The sequence below is a fragment of the Lynx canadensis genome, chromosome B1 (genome assembly GCF_007474595.2).
Source record: "Lynx canadensis isolate LIC74 chromosome B1, mLynCan4.pri.v2, whole genome shotgun sequence".
Lineage (NCBI taxonomy): Eukaryota > Metazoa > Chordata > Mammalia > Carnivora > Felidae > Lynx > Lynx canadensis.
In genome coordinates, this window is record NC_044306.2 from 168,643,236 (window position 1) to 168,661,774 (window position 18,539).

The window sequence follows — 18,539 nt, forward strand, 5'->3', positions numbered from 1 at the left end:
GTTATTTTCTCTGTCAGACTTACTCGTATAAGGAAAGTTAAATATGTTATTCTTAGACTTCATATTAAGATTAATGTTGGAAGGAAAGTACCAAAATCCATTCTGTAAATATTTTAACACGAAGAGATCAGGGAGCTGCAAAGTTCAGAATCCTGGGCTGTATTTTTAGCTTAACCTAAGGGGCTCTGATGAAAGAAACTTAAACATGTTAATAAGGACAGCTCTTTATGTCTCTCCCCCTTCCTTCAGGTAAAAACAATTTTAAATGATCAAATAACCTCATATAACTCTTTTTCCCTTCCTTCTTTTCTCTAGCTCTAGTAAGTTATGTACTAAGAGCGTTGTTTTCCAACTTTCTCATACAAATGGTGAAATAAAAAACAAAAGCATGGTCAAAGAAGTATTGAAACATGATGTTTCAACAAAACTAAATTGCACATTTGGAAAGAAGGACATTAACCCAGCCATAGAATCCTTTTAGTGAGTTATTCAAAGATAATTCAGTTGGCAGTAATTGTCTGGGAATGGCCAGAGCTAGAAAGTCAGTTTATATATATTTTTTTTCATATGAATTGACTATACCATTAAAATTGTGAATTTTACCCATTGCTTCCACAGATTTGTAGGAAATGTCATGTTTGGTGATTGCCCCTGAACAAAGTGAAAAAACAACATCGTATCAATGGGCAGAGATGCTGGGACAGTTTCATTTAGGAGTCCAACACCAGCAGTGCTGCTGTGTGACCATGGACAAGTCCTTCAGTCTCCATGAACCTCTATTTCTTTACCCGTAAAATGGGATTAAAGTTACAATTTCTACCTTACAGAGTATTAATTATGTGGGAAAATGTGAGGGAAAGTGTCCAGCACTTGTACATAATCAATAAATATTAGTTGGTATGGGGATCTTTCTTCTAGAACCTTCTCACGACCAGTTACTTCATTTGTTTTTATGAAAGTTAAATTTTAAGCAAGTTGTCTTTCATGGGTAAGTACTCATAAAAATTAGGAGAACTCATAGAAGAAAAATTGTAGCTTCCTTCAGTGATTTGTCATGATACACTCTCTGTATATATATAAATCAGTATTCTCCTTTCTCTAGACAGCAAGCCAGTGAGCAACCCCAGGCTGCCTTTGTCCCACAAGAGATGCTCATGTCATCGGGTTACGAGGGACAATTTTTTCAGCCAGCATCCAACCCGGATTATTATTCACAATCTTCTTACATTGACAGTTTTGATGAAGAGCCTCCTTTGCTAGAAGATAAGTTAAGGGAATGCTATTAATGTGTGTACAGCTAGAAGAATAATAGCAATAATCAGCACATAATGTGCACTGTCAGCATGCTGTATACTGTGTTTTATGTGTGATTATCCCATGTTTAAACAAAAGTCTGCCAAACAAAGGTGCTTAAACCGTTAAAAGTTTGTCTCGTGTGTGTGTGGAGGGGGGGTGAACTGGAAGTAGATCTGTACTATTGCCACACTATTACTGCTGTTATTAAATGTTTCTTCAGTGTGTTAGAGTGCAGACTCCTTTACCATGTGTAGACAATAGTGAACATGTCTTTTAGCAGAGTGATTATAGCAATGACCCTTTCCACCCCAGTTAACTTGTATCTTCTGCTATGATGCCTGGGAGCCAAGGGGGTAGTTTCTCAATATTCTTTTATTGTCATGGATACAACCCATTTTTCTTCTTTCCTGGGTCATATGAGTCCCCTCATCTCAGCTAGGTATGGCTAAGTGGGGAGGAATAGGATTCCAGTAAATAGCACTGTTCATGGCAGGAAACCAGTGGACCCTTGCAGTTGAAGGTCTCAGGGATTTCAAGGGATGTTCCAGTCATTGATTTTTTTTTTTTTTTTTTTTTTGGTTCAGCCACACTACATCTGCTGCTTTTTGCTCTTGAAGAAAGTCAACATATGCTAGAAGCATAGAGGCTAGAAAACTAAAACTCAAGTAGATTTAAATTTAACCACAGGGAAATACTAATAGGTTAACTATTATGCTCTAACCCCTTTATATGTAGTCAAGTGAAAAGGGATAGATTAAAATTCCCAATATTTTACATCAAAAGATAAGTGTTTGTCTCGTATAAACACAGCCAACCACTTGGCATTAAAGCATTCCCTCTTTGTCTTCAAAATTCAAAAAGGGTGAAAGATTTAAACCACTTAGAAAAGCATAGGGGCACATAGGTGGCTCAGTCAGTTGGGCATCCGACTTCCACTCAGGTCATGGTCTCATGGTTCATGGGTTCAGGCCCTGCGTTGGGCTCTATGCTGACGGCTCAGAACCTGGAGCCTGCTTTAGATTCTGTTTCTCCCTCTTGCTCTGCCCCCACCCCACTCGCCTCTGTCTCTCTCTCTCAAAATTAAACATTAAAATAAGAAGTTTTAAAAGAAAAGCACAGAAAATTATGTAATAGTTTTGTTGGCTCTTTAAAAGCCAGTTAGATTTGGGAATCAGTTATGTTTAACCAATTCATTCTAGTTTGCCTCTGAAATAGCAATCAACACATGAAAGTTATAAGCTATCCTCATTACACATTTTCTTTGATTCCACCAACATATCTACTTTAAAAAAAAACTATCAGTTGTGTTGTTATAAAAGTTATCTATATTCAACATAGAAATTTTAAAAATACAGAAACATATGAATAAAATTATGAGAACCACCTAAAATTTTGTCTGTATGACATAACTACCATTAATGATTTGATGTATTTTCTTCCAGCCTTTATTCTATTTTTCTGAGTGTGTGTGTGTGTATAAAATGCATTTATGTATGGGGCGCCTGGATGGCTCAGTCAGTAAAGCGTCCAACTTCGGCTGAGGTCATGATCTCACGGCTTGTGAGTTCGAGCCCAGCATTGGGCTCTGTGCTGACAGCTCAGAGCCTGGAGCCTGCTTCTGCTTCTGTGTCCCTCTCTCGCTCTGCCCTTCCCCACTTGTGCTTTCTCTCTCTCTCTCTCTCTCTCTCTCTCTCTCTCTCTCTCTCAAGAATAAATGAAACATTAAAAAAAATTAAAATGCATATATGTAAATATTTTACGTATGTATGTATATATTTAAGTATATATGCTTAAAGTGAAATGCTATATTTTTGAATATGTATTTATGAATACTCAAAAATGAAAGATCATACAATGGCTATAAAGTTTTGTACTTTTTTAAATGTTTATTTATTTTTGAGAGAGAGACAGAATGCAAACCGATGAGGGGCAGACAGAGAGGGAGACACAGAATCCGAAGCAGGCTCCAGGTTCTGAGCTGTCAGCACAGAGCCTGGCACAGGGCTTGAACTCACAAACCGCAAGTTTATAACCTGAGCCAAAGTCGGACACTTAACTGGCTGAGCCACCCAGGTGCCCCATAAAGTTTTGTACTTTTTAAAGTTACCTTATATCAAAAGCATTTCTCTACATGCATTCTTTAAAGTCATTGAATATTACTTCAAAATATGATTTAGAATGGCTTAATAATATTTTGTCATATAAAAGTACTATAATTTAAACTCACCGAAAGGTTGCTCATTATAGTAAATAAGGCTTTGTTGAACACCTAGTGAATAACTTTGACCTCTACAGAGTTGTCCTTGGATGGTTCCGTAACTGGGATTACTGGATCAAAAGGTACTTACATTGTCAAACTGATCTAGAAAAAGGATGACCTACTACACCATCATCATAGAACATGAGATGTCTTAGTTAATTTGATGGGCAAAAAGGAGTGCTTTGTAGTTCTTGGTTACTAGAAATGTTAGACATGTTTTTCCATGTTTATTGACTGTTCTTCCTGTTTTTCATGTTGTCAGATTTCTTATTGGAATCTTAAGATTTTTCCTTTCCTTGTTTATTTATAGGGATATTTGCATGTTTTTATTATTTTTATTTTTTTATTATTTAAAAACATTTTTTAACATTTATTGTTGAGACAGAGTGAGACCCAGCACGAGTGGGGGAGGGGCGGAGAGAGGCGGGGTGCCAGGGGAGACACAGAATCCAAGGCAGGCTCCAGGCTCTGAGCTGTCAGCACAGAGCCCTAAGCGGGGCTCAAACTCACGGACTGCAAGATCATGACCTGAACCGAAGTTGGATGCTTAACTGACTGAGCCACCCAGGTACCCCTAGGGATATTTGTATGTTAAGGATATTTAATGATTGCCTGGAATATGTGTTGCAGACATTTTTTTTTTTCCTAGATGGTGTTTGCCATCTAATTTGCTAATAGGAAATTAAAGCATATTGGAATTTTAATATTTATGTTTTCAAGTCCACAATATTTTTCTTGGTAAATTTTCTTTCTGATTGCTCTTTTGTTTTTAATGTGTTTCTTCAGCTCTGAGTACTGTTTATATCCTCTTGTATATTCTTAATTTTTTTAATGATCTTTTTTGTTTTGCACCTAAATTTTTGATTCAATAAAAATTATTTTATGTTTGTATGTGAAGTAGGATTCAGCCTTATTTTTTCTTTAATGATTAACCAATTTTTCCTGTAACATTCATTGAAAATAATCTTTTCTACTTGTCTAAATGTATCTATTGTGGTATTCTAAACTCTAATGCATCCTTCCTTTATGTCTTCTCAAATTAAAATAGGAAATACCCTAGATTTCCCCTCCCACGTTATGCAGCTTAGAGAAAATTCTTAGATTTTTTTTTTCTTTTTGTGATTATCCCCACCGAATTGCTAGGGTATTAGAAGAGATTGCACCTAATATAATTCGGCATTTTGAATCTGTGAAATTGCTAGACTCTGATTCAATATGTTCCTCAGGCTGGGTGACTGAAAGCTTTCAGCTTCATCTGTCTCAAAGATATGTAAAAACCGTAGGCAGGGTTTCTAGGATAAGGTGATAAATGGTGTTCGCTAGTTTTTATTGAGCATACACCAAAACAGCCTATCACATTATGAAGCTATAATAATTAACAACCCTTGCACAAAATATGTTATTTGAAAATGTGCTTGTTTATTCCTTAAATACTTTGTTATCTAAAAGACTCATTTGGTGGTTTTATGTAAGAATGATAACTTTTGCAATTTGATAATGTACAATTAATATGTTAACAAATGTATCTCGAAGAGTAATAGTCAATTCAAGTCTGTCAAACCAGAAGAATTACTGTGATATTCAGTACTTATATATGTAGCACAGCCTGATGTTTATATTTGAAAGGCCAGTGCCACAATTTGCATACAAAACAAAGATATTAATTCATTTTTATAGCATATATATCATATACTTTACTACCACTAGATGACAGCAAAACAATAAACTTTACATTCAAATTTCACAACAGCTTCATCTTTTATCTGTATAACAAGGTATTATATTAGGATATCTACAATTAATAAATACTTATAATCTCATTTGCATACATTGAAATAAATTTGGAAACAAAATGTTATGGGGAAACAAAATGTTATATTTTGGTAGAAAACACATAAACTCTTTTTTGGTATGACAGAATGTAGCAGGTCTTATGTTCATTCACTGGGTTAATGACTCGATGTTGAAACATGTGCAGAAGTTAATTATGCCATAAAATAAATGTCTAAAATCAGTAATAATGTCTCATAAAACATTTTTCATCGGAGTTTCCTCAGGAATAATTGTTATGCTTTTTGAGGAAAAAAAGTATTTTGAATTAAAGGGCACTTTGTTGTAAATACTGAAAACATATTGCTAACATAAATGTCTTAATTGAAAATATAGTTTGAAAACAACATAAAGCTTAGATGAAATTAATTTAAACTATAATATTTCTCAAATTTTAAAATCTGCTAATTTAAAAAATCATAGTAGACATTCTAACCTCATTTTAAGCTCATCTTCTCCAAAGTGTATGTTCATTAAGAAATATATAAATAACAGTGTGATAGCAAAAAGGATGCAACATGGAAGTTGAAACGCACATGATTTACTCACCATTAACCAGTCAAATTCTTTTCAAACTAGGGATAGCAACTGTCAACCTGACTGTCAAATGAGTGAAAAAATATCCTTATTATCCCAGTGTAGACCAATGTCTGGCCAACCTTTTGAAAATGTCTAGGTCCCTGTTAGAGCAAGACCCCTCTTATGTCATGGAAGTCATTAAAAGTCCATCTGGTATTCTGTGTATAGAATGTCAGATATGCAAGATGTTAGGTGTTATGTGCTGCTGTAAAAGAAGTTGAACTATGCCCTATATGTGATCAAAGACAGTTACTAAATCCTAGGAAGGGAAGTTGAATGCCATGTACAGATGATTTAGGGAGAGAATCCTTCACATGGGAGAATTGAACTTAATTAAAAAAAATACAGCTATTATGAAATGAGATGCACATTGAGAACCATAGCTATATTATTAAAACTAAAGGGTTTTTTTTTTTTGGCTTTTGTTTTTTGTTTGTTTGTTTTGTATGTGGTATGTGTGTGTGGGCAGGCATGTGCACTTGCCTTTATACCAGTCTCTTCCTATTTTTCCCACCCTCAGCCCCTAGCAACCACTTTTCTACTCTGTTTCTATGCATTTGACTTCTTTTCTCCTTGATTTTAGAATCCACATATAAGTGATTCTGTACAATATTTGTCTTTGTCATAATGCCCTCAAGGCCCATCTATGTTGTTGCAAATGGCAGGGTTTCCTTCTTTCTCATAAATGAATATTCCGTTGTATGTATGTATCACGTATGATCATATGTATGATAGATCTATCCATTCATCCATTGACGGACACTTAGATTGTGTCCATATCTTGGATATTGTGAAAAATGTTTCATTGATCATGGGAGCATAGATCTCTTTGAGATACTGTTATCATTGCCTTTGGATATATATCCAGAAGTGGGATTGCTGGATCAAATAGTAGTTCTATTTTTTTTTCTTTTTTCTTTTTTCTTTGTTTAAACTGGCCGGGTTCAGTGTTCAGGTCATAGCCTCTTTCTGCCATGCATTGCTGCCCTGGGGATGTATCCACTGGGCTCCTTGCTGTAGCCACTGCCTCCAGGAGCCCGTGCCCTCCAGCTGTAGGTAGACCTGTGGCCAGCTGGCCTGGTGAGCAGCCACAGTGGGAGCAGTGGAAACGCCAGAGCCCTATTTTCCTTTTTTTTTTTTTTTTAATTTTTGAGGAAACTCCATACTGTTTTCCACAGTGGCTGCATGAATCTACATTCCCACCAACAATGTAGAAGGGTTCCCTTTTCCCCACATCCTCACAAACACGCGTTATTTCTAATCTTTCTGATAATAGCATTCTATTATCAAATAGATCATAGGTGTTAGGTGATACCTTTTTGTGGCTTTAATTTGAATTTCCCTGGTGGTTAGTGATATTGAGCACCTTGTCATGTACCTGTTGGCCATTTGCATGCATGTCCTCTTAGGAAAAATGTCTATTCAGATCCTCTGCCAAGTTTTTAATTAGATTGCTTGTTTTAGGGAGGAAAGCATGGGGTCTTGAGTCAGATTCTTCACTGTTAAAACCTAGATTTCTGTTACTAGCTCTGTGGCTTCGGACAAATTACTTAATATTTCAAAACCTCAGCTACCTGATGCACAAAATAGGAATAAAATAATAGTACTAGCTTCATTACATGTCTGAGAGACCAATGTGTACAAATCTTGTACAGCTCACAGCAAAATTCAGTGAAAGCATTCAATAAAAAAAAAATAACTCTTTTTAGTTGAAATGCATGTTCTTTACTGTATTTTATTTCTAGTTTTTCTGGGTCCCAGCCTTATTCTTATTCAAATTTATAATGATACAAGCAGGGTAACCAGCTTGATTATTGGTTCTTAAATAGTAAAGCCATGTTCTTCTCCTTTTATAATGTTTTGTTTTGTTTTTTTCTACTCAGGATACATCTTAAAGTTTATAGAGGTGATGAGAAAAGAAACTAATGTGGTGTAAATATTTATTTCTGTATTCAATGAATGTCGAATGGCTGGGTGGATTTATTTTGTTTTGTTTTTTAAATAAAAATGATGTAAGAGAATCAGGATCTAGCAGAAGTCTGTGAGGTGGCAGTCAGAATTATTTGAAAACAAGGTATTGGGGAAAAATAGATATTTCTAAATGAGTTTGGACTTATGGACACTGAGCCCCACAGATTTTGGATATTTTATTCTACCACCACCACTCATAAAAGGGAAAGGTTAACTTGTCTCAAGAATTTAATCCGTGAGTACAAAAACTCAACCACAATAGCACTGACCTTATTAAAATATGGGTGCAAGAAGGAGTCATTCCACTTTCTCCTCTGTGGAGTTTTAGGCAGTTAGCGTAGAATTACTCTTCTCATCAGGCAGTGCGGAAGTAAAATCCCAGATCTGGGCTAAATATCTTTAGTTTAGATAATGCTGCTAATTGAAAAATTATACCATGTTTGGTATAAGCATGATACGATTTCAGAAGTATTATCAAGGGAAAATAGGGAAAAAGGAAATATGTAAATAGGCAATAGAATAGGACCTTTGGTCTGTTAGCTACCATTTTATTTTTTTTTACTGTAGAACATCTGTTTCCCAATTTTCAGACTTTAAGCTTATATTTAGTGCATAAGGCAGCGAAATTTTTCTGTGATGTAATTATCTAAAATATATCTTTTAACTCATTGGGAACAAAAAAATCTTTTTTTGTTATTTTTGTTTTTGAATTACTATATAGAGTAATTACTATATAAAGTTCTATTACATAGAACTTTAAATTTTGAAAATACAACGATCAGATTAAAGTGCTAAGTAAATTAACCAGATATGTTAAATTTAATTAAATAATATTATTCATATTTATAAAATGTTATAGTACCTCTTTTTTTTTCTTTTTGCAGAACTTGGAATTAATTTTAATCACATATGGCAAAAAACCTTGACCGTGTTAAACCCACTGAAGCCAGCAGATGGCAGCATTATGAATGAAACGGACCTCACTGGGCCCATCCTGTTTTGTGTCACTCTGGGAGCCACCTTGCTTCTGGTAATAGACAGCAGCAAGCGCCAGATTTTAATATGTGCCCTTCCAAATGTTGTTTTTGAAGAAGTCTTTGTTAATACAGAAGAAAATGTGTTACTTTTTAAAGTGCAAATTGTTTAATTCGTCACTACTTTTTCTTTTTTTTTTTTTTTTTTTTTTTTGGTGAGAGAGATGTGGTTAATTGAATCATAGTGACAAAGTAAAACTACCCTCAAATATTACAACAGATAACATATAAATGTAAGCAGAATTTCAAAACTCAAATCATTGAGCAAATTTTCAACAAAGCAAGAGATCCTCTATGACTTTCTTGTTACTAAGATTGTCAATCTGAAAACGTTAAAGGAACACATGGATTTGGGAAATACAGGCCCAAATTTTATTTCTTGTTTTCTGTGACATTTCTGTCGTGACACCACAGAGATCCCTTCTCTTTTCTCATAATTTTCTTCACTGGGGTGTATCTCTAGATTTCAAATAGTCTGTGAGGTATGAGATGAGTCTCCTTGTTTCGGGTTAGGTTATTATGGATATATTAACTTGCAATGATAACCAATAATTTGTTTATTCAATCTGTATATTTCTTTATTATTTTGGTTTTCTGCTTTTTATGAAGGCATTTTTCTCCCCTGACTTTACCATTTGTCTTATGTATCGACCACTTTCATTCTTTAAATCTGGGAGTGATGAAATTGAGTCACCGGAGAAGTAAAGAAAAACGTATTTCCACCTAAATTAAGTTTAGAAGCCATTCTAGCTGATAATTTAGAAAAATGTTTCATTTAAAAAAAAAGGGAAGAAAAAGAGAAAATGAGAAAATGAGAAAAGGCCTATGATTTTAAACAAAGGAGGTAATGACCATAAGTTAAAAAAGGGATGAAAAAGATAGTCATGCCAGTCTGAAAAGTATAGTTTCATTAAGGAGCAAAGAGATAAACTTGGCAGGAGAAAGAATACAGGAAATTAAAGATTCTGGGGAAAGCCCTTAAAATAACGATTTAGTCCACTTCTCCCTCTTACAGCTATACACTTTCCATAATTGGTTTTCCTCACTGTAGCCACAGTTCTCAAAAGTAGATGTAAAATGTATTTGCAACTAAGTAAATTTTTACTTTTTATTTATTAATTGACTTTATACCAATCAAAATACTGATAGAAATCTAGTTTCTAGATTTCTAGAATGACACATGATGATGTGGTCACATCATATTTATCCAATATGCTAGTATTTACTGATAGCATCTTATTTCTTCCTTTGAACTACAGCAACTGAAAGTACTCAAGTACTCTGGAAATCAAACACTAGATCAGCTAGAGTTTTAATTAAGTCTCCAACTTCCCTTCCATCTTTGTCACAGTAATTTGATAATCTTAGCTACACTAGGTAAGACTACATCAGTTAATCAAACAGTCAGAAACAATCCATTTAATATATTAACCCATATTTTCTTTTTCAAGTGATTTATAATATAACAGCTGTTTGTTTTCCTGTAGAAAATATTACCATTACCATCCCTCAAAGGAAAGCATTAATTCCATTAAGATCTTTTTGGGGTGCATAATATTAATTAGAATTATTTAAATATCCTCTTTTTTTGTTTTGTTTTGTTTTAAGTACAAAGCAATATAGGCAAAGAACTCAACTGGAAGTGAGAAAATTGGATCTACCCCTAACTTAGCCTCTAGGTATGATCTTGAACCTTTTGTTCCCTATTTCTAGGCCTTCCTTTCTTCATTTTGAAGGTGAAAAAGGTTTATAAAATATTTCTTAAGGTTCCATTCAGTTCTAAAATTTTGGGAGAATATGTGAAAATGCATATTTCTGAAACTTTTAGGCAGACATTTTCATTTTAATTTTACCATTAGATGTGTTTACTTCAGAACTGGTTCTGATACATGTAGAACCATAATGACCAACAACAACAAAAAATTACCCAAGTGTATATTAATGAAGTCAGATTTCACTCAGAATCCATTTGAGGCTAAGCTAACCCTGCCCTGGATATTTAGTGTTAAAATGTAAAGGAGAATTCTGTGGGCTGGTATATGCATTGTACTAGAGAAAGCAAAACTAAATCCAAAGCAATATTCCACTTGTTCATTCATGGTCACATACTTATCACTTTTATAATGTATGTGGACCTAAGGCATGACACAGTATCTTCTGTGGACTTTCTTCATGTAGAAGGAGGCAAACCAAAAAAGACAGCTTCAAATAGTTATTATAAACTTAGTTTTACTTATTCTTCCTCTCAAAACTATTTTCACCCCCCAAACAAGGAAGATGAGTGGCTCATCTATGGCTACATTTAATTTTTCTGGTAGGTCTAAGAGTATGATCTAGAAAAGGACCATGCATGACCAATGTAAAAGCATAATCAGAAGAAGAGTATTTCAAATCAAGATACAGTAATGAGGGTGGAAAAGGAGGACCTGAAAAGTTTTGAGGTTAAAAATAAAGGGAACATTTATTTTCCATTTCAGTTACAAGCCCTTTTTAGAGTTTGAAACAAATCTAAAAAATGACAGTGGCCCCTGCCAAATGGAATTACAGCTTAAATTGGATAAACTAACAGGAAAAGAGATGAAGAGAGAAGTCAGCAATTGATATCCAAAGAGGCAATTTTACTATTGATTAGTTTTATCCACCTTCTGTTCACCCCCCCCCCACCATTTATAAAACTTCTTGGGGTCAGGAAGGTATACCTCTTGTTCTTTGGATGTGGGGAAGTTGCCTTTCACCATTACAACTTTCCCTACCTCAGCGCTATCTCATCCCAATCAAAATATTAAGTAGAATCTTTCTCTAATACATGAAAGTGATTTGAAATTGTCACTATTTTCCAAGTGAAGCAAAATCACCCAATAGAGCAATGCATAACTGATGGGGTTCTTTAAACATGTCTGCTAGCATTATTAGCATTATTTCACAAAAGAGCCGAAAACACAAAAGGTCCTCAGTAAGAACTTATTACAGCTAATGCAGGAGAGAATTCTGCAAGCATAGCCCCAGGGACATTTTGTGAAAGGACTTACTTGGTAGTAACCAATCTCCCCAACTGTGCTGAGGAAGAAGAACTCAAAATTGCTAGATAGTTTTGAACATTAATATGGTCATAACACTGTCCACTAATTAATTATGAAGTAAATACCTTTTTATTCTGTAAGACATAAAGACTTTATAGATAACAGCCATGGAGAAGAAAACATGACATCTAAAAAGCTCACTCTCTGAACTTACCAGATCCTTCATTGTTTTGCATAATTCCCACGAAAACCAGAGTCAGTCTATTTAATATTTATCTAGAATTTCTAACCAGCTTAATGTAAATATAAAAATTAAATGTGTTTCTTTCCTCGAGCTTTGGCATCCTCAGGTAGCCAACATTAAAATATCCCCCGTTGAATCAGTAGGAGACTGTGACTTTCCCTGGGTGAGTTTAATGGGAATATTTCTGCCCCCAGTCCATAGTGCCTTGTGGGAGATGGCTGTTTTTATGAGTCCTCAGGAAAATCAGTGTTGTATCCTGAACACTACTGACTTTCTTTAACAGTACGTAATTTATGATTCATTGTCAGTTGGTTTAACAAACCAGCTTCTCATGAAGTATGGTCAGTTAAACTGGTAATAGGCCTTATGAAAACAAAGGATTCTGTGGTCAAATAAGTTTGGGATATGCTAGGTTAAATACGGTTAAGCAAGTCCCATTATTTTAAGACTTGTTAGAGCTCCTATAGATATCCAGGATCTACTTTCAGAGCCAGACTTCCTAGGTTCAAAGCCAACTTGTACCACTTAACATTATTTTACTTTGGGCAAGTTACATTACTTTGGTGCATCTTAGTTTCCTCATGTGTAAAATGAGTGTAATAATGGTACCTATCTCATAAAGTTGTTGTAAGAATTAAATAAGCTAATAGACATGATATGCTTAGAATAGGTCCTAACATAGTAAATCCTATAGGTATTAGCTGACATTAATAATTTGCCTTGTAAAATCTTCAAGACTAAATCGGATTTTTTCATTAATTTATTCATTCATTTAATTATTCAACAAATAGGGGAAGAAAATATATTCTTACTTATGTCTGGTACTTCTAATAGATGATCTATGATTTAAAAAAAACAACTAGGAATTTCTCATCTTCTCTGTGGCATGCTTATGCCTCCCCAAGTATAGTCGGAGATGTTTGTTTTCAGGACCTGAATTCATATGACAGCCACCGTTTTCTTCTGGAACTCCCAGTCTCTGATGACATGGAACGGTGTTGAACTGACTGATTCTAAAATGCTCTCTGCTTTGCTGATATTCCAATTTCCACCTGATGTTCCTTGTGTGTTCTAATGGTTTTCTTCCCATCCTTTCAGGCAGGAAAAGTTCAGTTTGGTTATGTGTATGGCATGAGTGCCATAGGTTGCCTAGGGATTCACACCTTACTGAACTTGATGAGCTCTTCAGGGGCGTCTTACGGCTGCGTGGCAAGTGTACTGGGTTACTGCCTGCTCCCCATGGTCATCCTGTCCAGCTGCTCTATCTTCTTTTCACTGCAGTAAGTGCCTGTGTGTGCTGACTGCCCCCACGTGCACAGTCATCTGTGAAGCTTGCCACACCAGTGGAACAGTTAACCTCTTTCGGATCTTTTTGGTAGTGGAATGGGGGAAACTATTAACGGCTACAGACAGACCCAGGAAAGTAGGTCAGTTTGGGCTCAGGCACTGTTCCTATTTGGATGATTTAAATAATAAATTCAACCAAGTTATCTTTGAAACTGGCACTTTGTAAGTTGTCACAGTCTTCAATATGAACTATTGTCCGGGGTGCTCTAACAACTGCAGGAAATTCACTTGTTTGATTTTGGAAGAGTGAGTGCCTGGTGAACACTGACAAATTGCTTCAGTTCCCAAGCACTCTGCCTTCTAGGCAGGAAGCAACTGTTCTTTCTCAGCTGGGCTCCTTGCAGTGGAAAATTCCCAGGAACCCTGATGAGGATATTTATGCTAGAGAACTTTATAGCATATATGTTCAGCCAATAGATTTTTTTTCTTTTTTTACTTCCTGGGCAGATAGTATTTGCAATTCAAAACTATTAATGAGGATCCAGTAGGTATTTTTCTTTTGGGCACTTTCCCAGGGGATAGCACATCACTACCACTGGTTGGGGAGAGCAAGTAATTACATATTCCTTTGTCCCCTACATGCCCTGAACCCAATAAATGTTTGCCATCAGTGCTCATTCTTCCATATCCAAAGGAGGCACAATTTGCATTTTTTTCTTGGATGATGCACATTTTAGGTTTAACACTATATTGGATAGTATATTACATGAAGAATTTACCAATGCCAAAGGTAGGCATTTTAGGAGAGCATTTAATAGTTTTGTTTAGATATCTCATATAGTTTTTTTTTCAGAACATTATTGAGAATGACTGAGTTGGAAATGTTTCTTTGTTTTAATATGGTTTTATTTTTAATTTTTGTCAATGTTTGTTTTTGAGAGAGAGAGAAAGAGAAAGAGAGAGATGGAGTGCAAGCAGGGGAGGGGCAAGAGAGAGAGGAAGACACAGAATCCGAAGGAGGCTCCAGGCTCTGAGCTGTCAGCACAGAGCCCGAACTCAGGAACTCCAAGATTATGACCTGAGCTGAAGTCAGATGCACAACTGACTAAGTCAACCAGGCGCCTCAATATGGTCTCATTAAAAAAATATATATTTTTAATGCTGATTTATTTTTGAGAGAGAGAGAGAGACAGAGTGTGAGTGGGGGAGTGGCAGAGAGAGAGGGAGACAGAATCCAAAGCAGGCTCCAGGCTCCATGCTATCAGTGCAGAGCCTGATGTGGAGCTTGAACCCATGAACCGTGAAATCATGACCTGAGCCGAAGTTGGATGCTTAACCAACTGAGCCACCCAGGCTCTCCAATATGGTTTAATTTTTAAAGTGTCATTCTTGAGAATAGCTTAGAGCAAACAGTTTATCAACAAGTATTCAACATTAAAGAAAGAAATGTAACAGAAAATGGACACCTTGAATGTGTAAATACAATGTGAGTTACAGGTATACTTACTGAGTTTTATCCATGGAAAAATGCCCCTTTTTGTATATCATGTTCTTTAGCAAGCTTTCCCATTTATTAAGTTGTTTGGTTTAGACAGTTGACAAGTTAATACAGAGTTTAGTCCTGCAACTTCTGTTCTGTTTAATGCTTTTACCAAAGAATGCTATAATGATATACCATTTAAAAAATTTAAGTTTAAAACATTATTTCCAGCAAAGTTGAGGTTTGGGGCATCTGACTCCAGATTATTAGGGGAAGAAAATAAAACTGAAATATTTTGATTTTGAGAATCATCAGAAGTCTGGACTTTTTTTCATTAGATTTTCATCCTGAATTATAAAGGACGATTTAGAAATCTTTTAAATTATATTAAAGGAGAGTAAACTCTCTGACCCCGAGGACTGTTAAACTGAATTTTCCCTTTTGGGTATATTACTATATCACTCAAGTCAATCATATATATAATTTTATACTTTTGTTCATAAAAACCTGTATATTAAATCAACCTATAAATTACTCCTAATAGATATTAATTAAACCAAGGGATATAATATTCATTCGAGAGCATTTTAAATGCTTTTGGTTTATTTATAATCTAAGGCATTATAAGCTACATTGTAGTTTTCACTTATTTTTCTTTGGTTCAGTTTTGAAAAGTAAGTATTTTTGTCTTTCTTGCAAATAGTAAACAAAATTCTCAACTTCAGCATACCAGGATCGAGTGAGACTCCAGTTCGATGGTGAAAGGAGCTATGTGCCAGTAGGAATTAGGAGATCTTGACCTAATGCCCATTTTACATGCAATTTTCCTCATGTCACTTCACTTATCTAAAGCTGGGGGCTAGAGATCTCCTGATCTTTCCTAGCTCTTATAGCTTATTTTTCTAAATAACACATTCTGTTTTGCACATATGGAAAGAAATTCACTCTTTACTATCCACACCTCCTCTTTTATCCCCAAGGTGGCTAGACTTAGCCTTATTTGCCCATTTCTTCCTAAAGAGCCAATTGCCTCCACAGTTATTTTTGAAGATACCAACTTGAACAAATCCATTCCAATATTCTAAAAGACCCACAATACACCTACAAAAAGAATCTTCAGAGAAGAGGTGGGAGGCCACATACATATATGTGTTCCCTCCTTGAATTATGTCAGGCTTTGCTGTCTCAGATAGGAACCTGAGAAGTGGACCCGGGAGCAGTGACCGGGCACCCTACTGGAGTGCAAATCCAGTTGTCTTTCTGCTCACACCGGGAATAAATTTGGAAAGAAAGTGTGGGAAAAGGAATCTATAATTATAAAAGAAGACCCTAAACATAATTTATATAAAAGGTTTTCAGGAACTCGGATTTGAATGTTGACAGATGAGAGTGACTGCAGGTGAATTTTTGTATTTCTATTAGTTTAAGCTTTACCAAAACACAAAATGTTTACCTCCGACGGGGAATTTGACTCACAGATTTTCAAGCTGGGCAAGGCCTTTGAGTTCATACAGTTCCTCATCCTCATTTTACAAATGGAGAAAGTAGTTATAAATATTGTACCAAGGACATTTCAGAAGCAGCTCTGATTCAATAATCTCTTTTTCCTCTTGACATAAGGTAATCATCTCTTTTGTCTTTGCTATAGGGGCACCTTTGGAACTGTGTTGGCACTGGTCATCGTTGGCTGGTGTAGTCTCTCAGCTTCCAAAATCTTCATTTCAGCCTTGAACATGGAAGGACAGCAGCTTCTCATTGCCTACCCTTGTGCCTTATTTTATGGACTTTTTGCCCTCCTCACAGTTTTCTGAGGAGTATTTGAGATGATGTTTCAAGATTCTATTTGTTTCCTGTTCACATTATCCTGGAAATGTGTTAGCATTCATATTTGGTGATGCGATTTCTGCTTTATTACTATTGAGAGAATAATAAGCAAAGTGACAAAACAGCACTTAAGGATGGTGCTCTAATAACTTGTTTGGTTTGAATGATGTTTTTGCTTTTTGCTTTGATACATTAAAACATTTTAAAATACTTTAAAATAAAAGGGGATATTGTTGTTATGGATGGACCCTGCCTTTCTCAACAGATCTATTTTTAAGAAATTTTATGTACATAAAATCATTTAATGACTGCACAAAGCAAATCAATGGTGAGCCTTTTGAGAAACATTCATGACAATTCAAGCTATGTTCACATGGTGAAGGTCATACTGTCCAGTACCTTTGGAGAATTTCAGGGGAGGGTTATATAGGGTTTTATTTACCTGAGAACTCAAAGAACCTCCTGTTTTTCAATTCATTTACTGTAACAACTGTTTTTTTGGTCCCATTTGAACAATCCACTAATTCACCACTTTTCAAGCCCTCACTTCCTTCTTTCTTGGTTTAGATGCCATGGTCCATTATCATAATTTCTTTCTCCTCAGTAACCTTACCATTTGCTCTCTAAGTATATAAATGTGATGAGAAGAAATCCCACTTGTCTCACTTTAATTATATTTCTATATCCTAAATGGCTCCACAGTTCTGCCTTTTGAATCCTACTACATTACCCTGCTGCATTTGTTTTTACACCTTCCGAGATGATTATATCACACCATGTCTTCACTGCTTACCTCTCCAATACTCCTTCCTCATTTCTCACTGTTGGTTGATGACCTTTCTTCACATTTTATCGAAAAATTAAAACATCCAGAAGAAAAGTGCTGCATCTTCTTACCACCAGATCTAACAGCCTACATGCAGCTTTGCATATGTGTGTGTGTGTGTGTGTGTGTGTGTGTATGTACATACAGAGAGTGTGTACACACACACAAGCGTATTCTACATTCCCTCCTGACACAGTCTCCTCTCTTCACAGCCAGCCTTTCCACCTATGTAACTAATGTTTTCCTCTTGATCTGTTTAAATTCTGACTCCAATTCCAGTGTGTAGGGGTTTATCCCACTCCACCAAGCAATGTTCCAACACCAGCTGGAGCCTTCCAATTTGACTCAGTTCTGACACTATCCACCTGGCGAGAGTGTCAGATCCCATGGGTTATAGACTCAGTCCCACAAGTCTGCTCTCAGCCCCCATTTCAGATGCCACTTGCAATTCCAGGTTGTCACCTCTGTTTCTGACAAACTGGTTATAGATTAGAGGTTCCAATGATCTCCTCCTTGGGTTTGATTAATTTTGCTGAGCCAGCTCACAGAACCCAGAGAAACATTGTACTTACTAGATTTACCAGTTTATTATAAAAGGATATAACTGAGGAACAGCCAGGAGGAAGAGATGCAAGGAATGAGGAAAGGACACCGAGTCCCGGTGCTCTCTCAAGGGGTGTCATTGTCTCAGTAACTCCACAGGTTCACCAACCCAGAAGCTCCCTGATCCTTTTGAGTTTTTATGGAGGGTTCATTACATAAGCATGATTGATTCAGTCACTGGCCATTGGTATTGAATTCATTCTCCAGTCCCTCTTTCCTCCCAGGAGCCTGGGGAATGGGAAGGACTGAGAGTTCAACTCTCTGTTCACAGGTTTTGTTCCCTTG

At 35.9% G+C, this 18,539-nt stretch overlaps 1 protein-coding gene across 1 annotated transcript in view; it reads left to right on the plus strand.

The window, feature by feature from the left end:
• Nucleotides 1-17,072, plus strand: part of YIPF7 (Yip1 domain family member 7) — a 46,737-nt gene extending 29,665 nt beyond the window's left edge. Inside the window, exons 6-9 of the mRNA XM_032592998.1 lie at nucleotides 1,103-1,261; nucleotides 8,819-8,966; nucleotides 13,333-13,514; nucleotides 16,650-17,072. Coding sequence (XP_032448889.1) covers nucleotides 1,103-1,261; nucleotides 8,819-8,966; nucleotides 13,333-13,514; nucleotides 16,650-16,812 — 652 coding nt within the window. The 3' untranslated portion in view covers nucleotides 16,813-17,072. The remainder of the gene's footprint in view (nucleotides 1-1,102; nucleotides 1,262-8,818; nucleotides 8,967-13,332; nucleotides 13,515-16,649) is intronic.
• Nucleotides 17,073-18,539: the final 1,467 nt, after the last annotated feature.